We start from the raw sequence: 12,628 nt of genomic DNA, 5'->3' as shown, positions 1-12,628 counted from the left end.
TATATGTATATGTATATGTATATGTATATGTATATGTATATGTATATGTATATGTATATGTATATGTATATGTATATGTATATGTACATATTTATACATATGTACATATATTATAAAAAAAATTATATATATGTATATATGTATATATGTATATGTGTATATGTATATGTGTATATATGTATATGTGTATGTGTATATATGTATGTATATATGTATATGTATATGTGTATGTGTATATGTGTATATGTTTATATGTGTGTATGTGTATGTGTATGTGTATATATTATACATATATTATAAAAATCAGAAAAAAAAAAAGAGATCAACAAGCTGTCAGAACTTAAATTTTTTTGAATAAAAGTCAAGTCCTTAATTAGTGTTATATTTAGACTTGTGATATCCAACTGACAAATAAAATCAAAGTTCACCAAAAAATAAAAAATAAAAAATAAAAATCATAGTTATAAAGAGTTACGACATCACTTCATAAATATATCAAATGTTTTATTTTTTGGCATACACTCTAAACAAGAAAACTTTTTATTCACAAAATTATTTAAATCAAAATACTAAGATCTCTAAAAATAAAAAAGGCCGTGGGGCGCCCCAGCCACCGGCGGTTTGGTTGGATTTTTGGGCCGCCCGTGGGACAGGTGGTCGGGGTAGTTTTGACAAAAAATGGTACAAATGACATTTTTTAAATTAAGTTTTTTGTTAAGGGTATTAATAAAAATGGCCGGAAAAGGACTCTTGTATCATTTAACATCGATGATCATTATTTTGGATAATATTGAACGTACAATAGAATAATTTAAAATTAAAATCAGTGGTTACCATATGTAGTCATCAATTTAATTAACAGTTATCATGTAATTGATAAAATTGATTTAAATCAGTGTTGTAAATAACAGTATGCAGTTGTTGGATGGACATAGTACCGTCAAACGATTAATTATGAATAATCGGCTATAATAAAAAATAATCAGCCAATTAATCGGAAAAATCCGTGACAGTTTGGTCGCTGCCAACGACTAGTCAGTCGTTTTTTACAACACTGATTTAAACAATGTACATTTTTCTTTTCTTAACTTTTTAATAGTAAAAGTTATTATAATAATTTTGAAATTAAACTTTTAGAATTTCTGAAGCCCAATTTTAAAACTAGATAAAATTATAATTTTTAATCCACTAAAAGAAATTATACATAGCCCTAACATAATCCAACCGCTTGGGGACATTTTTCCAGCCCATAAAGGCAAAAACCAACATTTGGCAAAGAAAAATGAAGGGGTATTTATGTAATTTCCAACGTGTCAGTTATTGTCTTTTGTATTCTCCAGTGGGACCCACTAAGATTTACTTTCATTCTCTTTTGAGATTTGCTCGGACAAATGCGACTCGTCACTCGTACAAGTTAAAAGAACAGTCCAAATTCACTTATTAGAGAATCATTTTAAAAATTCCCCTTTGAATACGAATTCACATTTGGTCCCCAATAAAACCCAATTTTTTATTAGTACCTTAAAAAAAAGTTTTTAATGAAAATGCTGTCGATTTTTTTTTTTTTTTTTGAAACTACTCCAACTGCCCTCTACTGGAACGGCCCACTCTGAAGACCTGACTGCCCCAGGTAGAGGCGGTTCGCTAGGAAGATCTGGCCGCCTCAGACAGGGGCAATCGGCTATAGAAGTAGTATATATTCCTTTTTTTTTCCTCTCTCCTTCTCACTTCAAACTCATTTCAATATCAGAGCAAAGACAAAGAGAAAGAGAGGGAGAAAGAGAAGAAGAGAAATGCAATTTCGGACGATTTTTTGAATGACTACAGAATGTTTCTTTAAAATTACTTTTTAATTATTTTGTAATTACTCATTAATTAATTTTAATTACCCTCTAATTACTCTTGAATTAGCTTTTAATTACGTTCATTAATATTAGATAAAAGCCACTGTAAACAGTCCAATTTTATTTTATTTTTTAAATGAAGTTCGAAATCAAACCATCTAACTGAGATAATATCCGCAAAGGGTCCATTCAATTTTTGAATTTGTAAACTCTTACAAAAAGAAAATTGCCATTACCACTAAATTAAATGTTAATTTTTAACAGTCCAATTTAAGAAAGAATAATCCAAAAATTGCGTACATCATCCAATGAATTTCATACACGTAGAATTTTTTTTCTAACCTTATCTTCCTATAGAGAATAACAACAATATTTTTATTTTTGAAAAAGTTGCAAAACTATGTGTAAATGTAAATACACTAATCTATCTTATGCATAATTGGGCTACAAAAATGAAAGCTAATCATAAATTAAATAAAAGATCGACCATGCTCAAACAAAGGTTATTAGAATGCGAAAAAAAAAAAAAAAACAGAGATAGTAAAAGAAATGTAAAATTTAATAACAGAGTTAAATAAAAAATTATAATGACCAATTTAGTTAAAGTTAAAGTCAGGTCTGTGACTAGGGCTGGCAAAAAAGCGTGGCTCATGGCCTGCTTGGTATTCGTCCGTGATTCGATCAGTAACAACTTGTTCGTTAGTGGACCGAGTTAAAATTAGCTCGCTCGCCATAGACTCGAACTAGAATTAATGAGTTTGAGTTTGACCTGGCTCGGCACGAGCTATTTAATATACGTAGTTTAATAGTTTATTCGAATCCATTTACTTCGATTGGGGTATTATGGTTTATGGATGTTATAGCCAATATTATGGTAATTGTACTTTGGACTGTGCTTAAGTTGATTGGTAATTTTGTATAGAATATGTGTGAATTAATTAAGCAACTAAGTTAATATGTATGAATTTGTTTAATTTGATATGCATGAATTTATTATGTGAGTATTTTTGTATGAATTTAGGATTTGATATTTTTGTTTGTATGAATTTAGTTGTAAACTTAATTTATAGTAGTTGATTTGCTTAATTGCAGTTGAATTAAGAGTATTCCTAAATAATTAGTCATATAAATATTATTTTGTTTTAGCTACAATTGATAAGATGGGTAAGAAAATATACAAATTTAAGATTTAGCAGGAATGAAAATATACAAATTTATGAATCTACTAAGCTGTTAACGAGCTAGTTCAGCTCGCTCGGACAAGCCACGAGTCTTGAGTAACAATTTCAGCTCGAAACCTAAAAATTCAAACTCGCTCATTTAGTTTGATCCATAAACAAACTGATTACGAGTGACACCTAACTCGCTCTTTAGCAGCTCGTTACCACCCTATCTGTGACTGAGATACAAACTTTTACCTTTGAATATTTGAAAATGTAAAAATTGCTTTTATATACAGGACCAGCCATCCAATTTTTATTAAATATACCTCAACCAAATACAGAAACTGTTTCATTTCAAAAAGAAAGTAAAACTAATATAGCATATTTTATATATATATTAAACAGGCCTTTCTCATTTCTAACATTTGAAAAGTATATAAATGGCCCTAGCTAGGATCTTGTAATATGATTAATAAATGAAATGAACTCGGCGTTGGAAGAGCCACCATGAGCCACTGCCCCTCTGACAGCCTCTCCTAATTCCTTTGCTCGCTGTTTGATCTCCTCTCCTTTATCACAAACCATCACATCTTTTATAACCTTCTCTATCTCCCCTGCAAGCAAAATCTCTCTTCTACGGTCCCAATCTCTAACAATCACCCCAACCTTCAGATAATTTGATACTAACACAGAATTCCATGGCTGGTCTGAGTGCATAGGCCATGCTAACATTGGCACTCCCATGCTAATAGATTCTACACATGAATTCCATCCACAATGACTCATGAAACATGCAATCGCTTTGTGCGACAATATCTCTAATTGCGGCGCCCAATCTCCGATTATTATTCCTTTGCCGTGAATTCTTTCCATGAATCCCGAAGGCAATTTGTTTTGCCGACCGTTTTCATTTAATTCGGTGAAGGCATCGCCACGATCTGCTTCCCGCAACACCCAAACAAACCGCTGCTCACTGTTCAACAATCCGATTGCTAATTGTTCAATCTGGTTGTCGGAGATAGATGAATTACTTCCGAACGATACATAAATAACTGAACCGGGAGGTTGTTTGTCAAGCCAATCCAAGCAGTGATGTCTTGGCCTGGTTGTTTCTGTTATAACTGTTGGATTTAATGGACCGATGGCAAACACTTTCTTTCCCATATAATTGTTTTGTTGTTTCATAAGGAAGTCGAGGAACTCTCCTTCTAACAAACGACAAGTGTTTATGAGCATACCGGAGTCCTCTTGTCTCTCGCATCGGGTAAGCAACGCACGAAATTCTTCTGATATGCAATCATCCGTAGATGGTGCATTCAGGCCTAATGATCTTAGTAGGGCTCCAGCTGGACTATCTCGATCTTCCCATGGTAAAGCAGATGAAGGCGGTACACATTGAAAAGTGTACGATTCGCAATTTGGCAGTGTAGCAATTTCTGATTCTACAAAGGAAACCAAATAGTCGGATATGACGACGACGCGACGCGAAGAGATAGACAAGGAACGTAAAAGATCGCCCAAATGAGGTCGTACATGCTCGAACGCTTCAAACAAGGGCTCGAGATGAGAGCAGAAGAAGGGGGATGAGTTCGAATTGAGGTTTGGTGCAGGGGAGGCAAATGAAGGGATGGGTAGTTTGTGGAAACGGAGCGAGTCGATGGCGGAAGCATGCCAACCTTCAAGACGAGACGTCGCTTGATGGATGTGGATTGCAGGGGCTGCATAGTACACGGTCAAGCTGTGACCGGAAAGGGCAATGGAAAGGTGGAGGAGTTGGTTGAGGTGACCTTGAGCAGGGAAAGGCACCACCACAATGCTTACATCCGCTTTGCTTGCCTCCATGTATTCTTCAATTGGTGCTTGTTTGAATTACTGGTGAAGAAAGAATTGAAGATATTGCTCACAGCTCACAGCTCAGATGAAGGTATTTATTTATTTTTGCATTGACTAGTCATTAGTCAAACTTTTCAACTGCAGAAACACCCGCCACAATTAATGACAATTAGTCATGATCATGATGTTTAATAAAATTATATTGAACAAAAAATAATTACCATATACTCAAAAAAAATTATATTGAACAAAAACTAAGGACCATATAATCATGTACCAACAATCGGTTCGGTACATGGTGTTTTTTTAAGTAACCGATTGTGTTATCTTGTGGTAATGGGAGCGGTAGGTGTACCGAATTCAACTAATCCGTCATATATGCTTTGATTTGTCTTATTTGGATTTTTTTTTTAAATTATCTTAAATAATAATTTTATAAAATTGTATTAATTAAAAATAAATTAAGTTAAAATAAATTTACTTAATAAGTTTGATAAGGTAAATTAATTATTTTTAAAAAATTATGAGTTATTTACACATAATTTTAATGAAAACATAAAATTGTATGCATACAAAATAATCATTTAACAATATCTCATCGGTCCGATGAACACATACCGAGTAGAACGAGGGTGTTCTTACCAAGTTCCTTGGTGAACTCAAAGTCTAAAACCCATCAAATCGGCTTTAAATGATAAATCTGAACCGTTGAAACCCGCCTACCTTACCAGTGATGCGTCTATATATGAAAATTTTAAACATTCAAATTAATTTAGTATAAAGTTAAGCGGTCAAAAAACGTTCAAAAAATGAATGCATTAAAATTAATTTATTAACACCGATTGACTTTATATTAAATTAATTCGAATGTTTAAAATTTTCACATTTAGGCGCATCACTCGTAAGATAAGCGGATTTCAACAATTCAAATTCATCATTTAAAACTAATTTTACGAGTTTTAAACTTTAGTTCGCTAAAAAACTTAGTGAACTTAAGAACACCCTAGATCTACTCTTATATACCGTTATTTATAACACTCATATAAAATACTAATTAAGCATTACCTTAAAACAAAAAGAAATTATAATGATCATAGCCCTAATATAATCACATTTTCCCAGCCCAAAAAGGCAAAAACCAACATTTGGCAAAGAAAAATGAAGGGGTATTTATGTAATTTCCAACGTATCAGTTATTGTCTTTTGTATTGTCCAGTGGGACCCACTAAGATTTACTTCCATTCTCTTTGAGATTCGATCGGACTAATGCGACTCGTCACTCGTAGAAGTTCAAATAACAGTCCAGATTCACTTATTAGAGAATCATTTTAAAAATTCCCATTTGAATACGAATTCACATTTGGTCCCCAATTTTTTATTAGTATACCCTAAATAAAAAAAAAAGTTTTTAATGAAAATGTCGTGGATTTTTTTTTTTTTTTTAAATTGTCCCAACAACTGTTCCCTACTGGGACGGCCCACATTGATGACCTGACGGTCCGCTAGGAAGATCTGTCGTCTCAGGCAGGAGCAGTCAGCTATAGAAGTAGTATATATTCTTTTTTTTTCTCTCTCCTGCTCATTCCAAATTTATTTCAACATCAGAGCAAAGGCAGAGAGAAAGACAGAGAAGAGAAATGTGATTTCAGACGATTTTTTAGGCGATTATAGGTATTTTTTTAAATTACTTTTCAATTATTTGTAATTACTCATTAATTACTTTTAATTACCCTCTAATTACTCTTTAACTACTCTTTAATTAGCTTTTCATTACGTTCATTAATATTAGATCAAAGCCACTGTAAACCGTCCAATTTTTAAATCAAACCAACTGAGATAATATCCACAAATGATCCATTCAATTTTTGAATCTGCAAACTCTTACAAGAAGAAAAAATTGCCTTTACCATCAATTTTTAACCGTCCACTTTTTTTTTTGAAGGACAGTTGGCCAGTAGCCAGCTGTCGATATATTGAATAAGAAAAATTTATTTACATCTCCCAACGGGAGCTTTTTATCCTACTTTACACAATCTTAACTCGTAAATAACACACTGATTAGGGCCACGAATGATCGACCATGATCGTACGTTCCCATTCTATTCTTTACTCTCCTTTTACTAACAATGGGCTGACCACAAAATAGCTTCTTCTGTTGTTTCATTAATTAATATATTCGTCTGCTTTCTTTCCTGAGAGAAGATCCTCTGATTCCTCTCTTTCCACAAAGTCCAGAGCCCCGCCGCCCATGCCCCGTCCCATCTCTTCTTTTGTTCCCCTGATAGGGTGACCCTATTATTCCACCAAACTTCATGTGCAACCTCCGTATGTGTTGGTAGCCTTATGTTCAATGCCGCAAAGAGCCCCATCCAGAAAGCCCTAGCAAAGTTGCAATTCCAGAATAGGTGATCTCTAGATTCAACCTCCTCCGTTGTGCACATGACACACTCCCAATCAACCGCACAGCCCCTTTTTATTAGGTTTTCCCTTGTTAGCAATTTATCCGCTATGAATAGCCAAACAAATACTCTAACCTTGGGCGGTATTTTAAGTTTCCAGATAACTTTGTAGTATTCGCACCTGACTCCTTTTCGATGTAAGACCTTGTAGACTGATGCCGTAGTGAAGGTCCCTTCTGTCCATTTCCAGGTTAAGCGATTTGAGTTGTGGTCAAGATTTACCGAGCAGTCGAAGAAGGATGAGAATTCAGCTAGGGATTTAAGGAAGTATGATCCCTGCATTCCCAAGTCTGCTTGGTGTGAGATACCGTATAATTGGAGGAGAGTCTGCGCCCATAGACCATTTTCATCGTTGTGCAGTTTCCATAGCCACTTAACTAGCAGTGCCGCATTCTGGTCTGCTATATCTATAATCCCCAAGCCCTCCTCTTGTTTTAGAGCACACGTCCTTTCCCAGTTGACTAGGCAGTTGATTGGTTTACACTTGTCATTTCCTTTCCATAGGAAGTTCCTTCTCTGTTGGTCTATATGTTTTATCACCCATTTTGGTATCCTGAATGCTTGTGCATAATGTAGCGGAAGGGCCGATAGTACCGATTTAACTAGTACCAATCGCCCGCCATATGACAGGAGGTTGGACTTCCAACTCGCTATTCTGTTGTGGACCGCCAAAATGATCGGTTGAAATTGGACCTTAGACGGTTTTCGGATTGACAATGGTAATCCAAGGTATGTCATTGGTAGCTGGGAACTCGGGCTGGCTAGGATCCTCTGAATCACATGAGTTACTTGTGTTGGGACCGATATTGGTACAAAATTGCTCTTGGCCCTATTTATTCTGAGTCCCGAGAGAGATTCATATGTCTCCAAGACTAGCGTGAGGACTTTTAGGGTTTTTGGGTGTGCCTCCGTGATTATGAGGGTGTCATCTGCATACTGAATCACTGTGGCCGGAATATGGATCGGTGTGTGCATGTCTGGCCTTGAGTTGGATATGAACCACTTTAGCGAGTCCGCTACTATGATGAACAACAAAGGGGATAAGGGATCCCCTTGTCGTAGGCCCCTCTCATGTTTGAAGAAGCTCGTGGTGTCTCCATTGATTTTGATCGAGGAGTAAGACGATTTGAGGATACTCAGTACCGTTGATAACCACCTCGGCGGAAATCCTCTTTCTATGAGTAAATTTGTAAGGAAACACCAATCCACCATGTCGAAGGCTTTCTCAAAGTCCACCTTATAAAGCACAGCCGGGGTCCTGTTGGCATGCGCAGCGCAAAGTAGCTCTCTTGCTATCAAAAAAGATTCTATCAGCGACCTACCTTTTACAAAGGCAGTTTGTGTGTTAGATATGATGCATTGGAGCTGTGGTTGCAGTCTGTTTGCCAAGATTTTTGTGATTAGACGGATGACGGTGTTAATGACACTTATCGGTCGATAATCAGCAATTCTATTTGCTCCTATCTTTTTAGGCACCAGCGTGATCGCCGCTCTATTCAGGCAAGAAATATCTAGTGCTCCATTGTGCAGTGTTGTTACTAGCTTAATCAGATCCTCCCTGATTATTTCATAGAACCTCTGGTAGAATTCTATTGGCAGACCGTCAGGCCCACTAGCCTTCTGCTTCGGCATCTGATTGAGTGCCAATAAAATCTCTTGACTCATGATATTGTCATCCAAGTGGAGCAGCTGCTGTTGGAGTTTAGGTCCCACTAACCCCGTCAAATCAAAAGCCGGTCTGTTCTGGCGGCTCTGCCCCAGTACCTGCCGAAAGTGATCCAGAACGAATTGTACGAGGTGGTGTTGCTGTATCTCTGAACCATCCTCTGCAGTTAGAGATAGTATAGCATTCCGATTTCTCCTACCGTTAGCCACTGCATGAAAATAGGCCGTATTCTTATCCCCCAGATTTAACCATCTGCACCTAGACCTTTGTTTCCATTTTTCTTCTTTTTCACTTGACAGCCTGAAAATGTGCTCCCTGAGTGAAATTCTCAGTTGCATTTCAGTCCTATTGAGTTGTCGGTGCTCTTCTGCTCTATCTAACTGTCTGAGAACCCATTTGGATCGGTTGAGATAGGTTTCAGACGAATTAAATTTTTCCCGTGCCCACTTTTTCAGTGCTCTCTGAACTGCAAAAATTTTGAGTTGAAAGGTTTTGGCAATGTTACCTCTATCCAGAACAGAAGCCCATGCGGTCGCCACAATATCTCGGGTTTCTTGATAATTCAGCCAGAATAGCTCGAATTTGAAGGGCCTTTTTGCTAGGTTCCCGTTAGATGCAATGAATGCCAACCATAGCCTTTCTGAACCTATCAAAACAATCTCCTCGAGCTTGGTTTGACAGGTCCAGAAAGGCTATGGTTGGCATGGAGTATCAGCAGATCAATGCCGATCATACTGTGTTCTTTCGACGAGATGGAGGCCATATCACGATGCTTGCCGTGTATGTGGACGACATGATTATCACGGGCGATGATGAGAATGAGATTGCTAGGCTAAAGGTGAGATTGGGGAAAGAGTTTGAGGTGAAAGACCTGGGACATCTGAGATACTTTCTTGGGATTGAAGTGGCTCGTGGGCCAAAGGGGATTGTCCTGTCTCAATGGAAGTATTGCGTACATCAGTGTCAAATTTTCATACACTTTAAAGAATTTTTGCGTACATCAGCGTCCAATTTTCACTGAATTTGAATATACCTCAACCAAACAAAGAAACTGTTTCATTTCACAAAGAAAGTAAAACTAATTATATAACAGAGTATGACTAATATAACATCAGTGTCATTTCAGTCTATATAACACCAACTCCCAAACCTATTAAATCAAGTTCAAATGGTGAATTCAAACCGTTCAAACTAATTTACTTTATGAGTGATGCATTTACATGCAAACTTTTTATATTTTGGAGTTATTTTAGTATCAAATCAAGCGGCAAAAAAATTGAAAAATGAATGCAATAAAATTAACTTAAAAACTCACACATTTGACCGCTTGACTTGATACCAAATAAACTCAAAAAATTATAAATTTTACATGTAAACGCACAACTAATGAAGTAGATTGGTTTGAACGGTTTGGATTCACTATTTGAACTCGATTTGATAAGTTTTGAAGTTGGTGTTATATATAGACTGAAATGACACTGATGTTATATTAGCCATACTCAATATAACATCTTTAATTTATACATATATTAAAGATGCCTTTCTTATTTCTAACATTTGAAAATATATAAATGCCCTTAGGATCTTGTAATATGATTAATAAATGAAATGAACTCGGTGTTCGAAGAGCCACCATGAGCCACTGCCCCTCTGACAGCCTCTCCTAATTCCTTTGCTCGCTGTTTGATCTGCTCTCCTTTATCACAAACCATCACATCTTTTATAACCTTCTCTATCTCCTCTGCAAGCAAAATCTCTCTTCTACGGTCCCAATCTCTAACAATCACCCCAACCTTCAGATAATTTGATACTAACACAGAATTCCATGGCTGGTCTGAGTGCATAGGCCATGCTAACATTGGCACTCCCATGCTAATAGATTCTATACATGAATTCCATCCACAATGACTCATGAAACATGCAATTGCTTTGTGCGACAATATCTCTAATTGTGGTGCCCAATCTCCGATTATTATTCCCTTGCCGTGAATTCTTTCCATGAAACCCGAAGGCAATTTGTTTTGCCGACCGTTTTCATTTAATTTGGTGAAGGCATCGCCACGATCTGCTTCCCGCAACACCCAAACAAACCGCTGCTCACTGTTCAACAATCCGATTGCTAATTGTTCGACCTGGTTGTCGGAGATAGATGAATTACTTCCGAACGATACATAAATAACTGAACCGGGAGGTTGTTTGTCAAGCCAATCCAAGCAGTGATGCCTTGGCCTTGTTGTTTCTGTTATCACTGTTGGATTCAATGGACCGATGGCAAACACTTTCTTTCCGACGAAAGAATCGTTTTGTTGTTTCATAAGGAAGTCAAGGAACTCACCTTCTAACAAACAACAAGTGTTTATGAGTATACCGGAGTCCTCTTGTCTCTCGCATCGGGTAAGCAACGCAAGAAATTCTTCTGATATGCAATCATCCGTAGATGGTGCATTCAGGCCTAATGATCTTAGTAGGGCCCCAGCTGGACTATCTTGATCTTCCCATGGTAAAGCAGATGAAGGCAGTGTACACCGAAAAGTGTATGATTCGCAGTTAGATAGTGCAGCAATTTCTGATGCTACAAAGGAAACCAAATAGTCAGATATGACGACGACGCGACGCGAAGAGATAGACAAGGAATGTAAAAGATTAGCCAAATGAGGTCGTACATGCTCGAACGCTTCAAACAAGGGCTGGAGATGAGACGGGAAGAAGAGGGATGAGTTCGAGTTGAGGTTTGGTGCAGGGGAGGCAAATGAAGGGATGGGTAGTTTGTGGAAACGGAGCGAGTCGATGGCGGAAGCATGCCAACCTTCAAGACGAGACGTCGCTTGATGGATGTGGATTGCAGGGGCTGCATAGTACACGGTCAAGCTGTGACCGGAAAGGGCAATGGAAAGGTGGAGGAGTTGGTTGAGGTGACCTTGAGCAGGGAAAGGCACCACCACAATGCTTACATCCGCTTTGCTTGCCTCCATGTATTCTTCAATTGGTGCTTGTTTGAATTACTGGTGAAGAAAGAATTGAAGATATTGCTCACAGCTCATAGCTCAGATGAAGGTATTTATTTATTTTTGCATTGACTAGTCATTACTCAAACTTTTCAACTGAAGAAACACCCGCCACAATTAATGACAATTAGTCATGATCATGATGTTTAATAAAATTATATTGAACACAAAATAATGACCATATACTAAAAAAAAATTATATTGAACAAAAACTAAGGACCATATAATCATGTACCAACATTCGGTTAGGTACATGGTGTTTTTTTAAGTAACCGATTGTGTTATCTTGTGGTAATGGGAGCGGTAGGTGTACCGAATTCAACTAATCCGTCATATATGGTTTGATTTGTCTTATTTGGATTTTTTTTTTAAATTATCTTAAATAATAATTTTATAAAATTGTATTAATTAAAAATAAATTAAGTTAAAATAAATTTACTTAATAAGTTTGATAAGGTAAATTAATTATTTTTAAAAAATTATGAGTTATTTACACATAATTTTAATGAAAACATAAAATTGTATGCATACAAAATAATCATTTAACAATATCTCATCGGTCCGATGAACACATACCGAGTAGAACGAGGGTGTTCTTACCAAGTTCCTTGATGAACTCAAAGTCTAAAACCCATCAAATCGGGTTTAAATGATAAAT

General features: G+C 36.5%; 2 protein-coding genes across 2 annotated transcripts; both read right to left on the bottom strand.

Moving 5' to 3' along the window:
- Positions 1–3,305: 3,305 nt before the first annotated feature.
- Positions 3,306–4,903, bottom strand: LOC144545727 (cis-zeatin O-glucosyltransferase 2-like). The gene has a single exon (XM_078294275.1). It carries the CDS (start codon positions 4,847–4,849, stop codon positions 3,458–3,460), a length of 1,392 nt encoding a protein of 463 aa, XP_078150401.1. The 5' UTR covers positions 4,850–4,903; the 3' UTR covers positions 3,306–3,457.
- Positions 4,904–10,006: 5,103 nt separating this feature from the next.
- LOC144545725 (cis-zeatin O-glucosyltransferase 2-like) lies at positions 10,007–11,987 on the bottom strand. The gene is made up of 2 exons (XM_078294273.1): positions 10,465–11,987; positions 10,007–10,043 (listed from the first exon to the last, which is right to left on the bottom strand). Exon 1 carries the CDS (start codon positions 11,935–11,937, stop codon positions 10,543–10,545), a length of 1,395 nt encoding a protein of 464 aa, XP_078150399.1. The 5' UTR covers positions 11,938–11,987; the 3' UTR covers positions 10,007–10,043; positions 10,465–10,542.
- Between the last annotated feature and the right edge of the window lie 641 nt (positions 11,988–12,628).

Source organism: Carex rostrata, chromosome 28 (genome assembly GCF_964058835.1).
Source record: "Carex rostrata chromosome 28, lpCarRost1.2, whole genome shotgun sequence".
NCBI classification, from domain to species: Eukaryota; Viridiplantae; Streptophyta; class Magnoliopsida; order Poales; family Cyperaceae; genus Carex; species Carex rostrata.
This window is presented reverse-complemented; position numbering and strand designations above follow the sequence as displayed.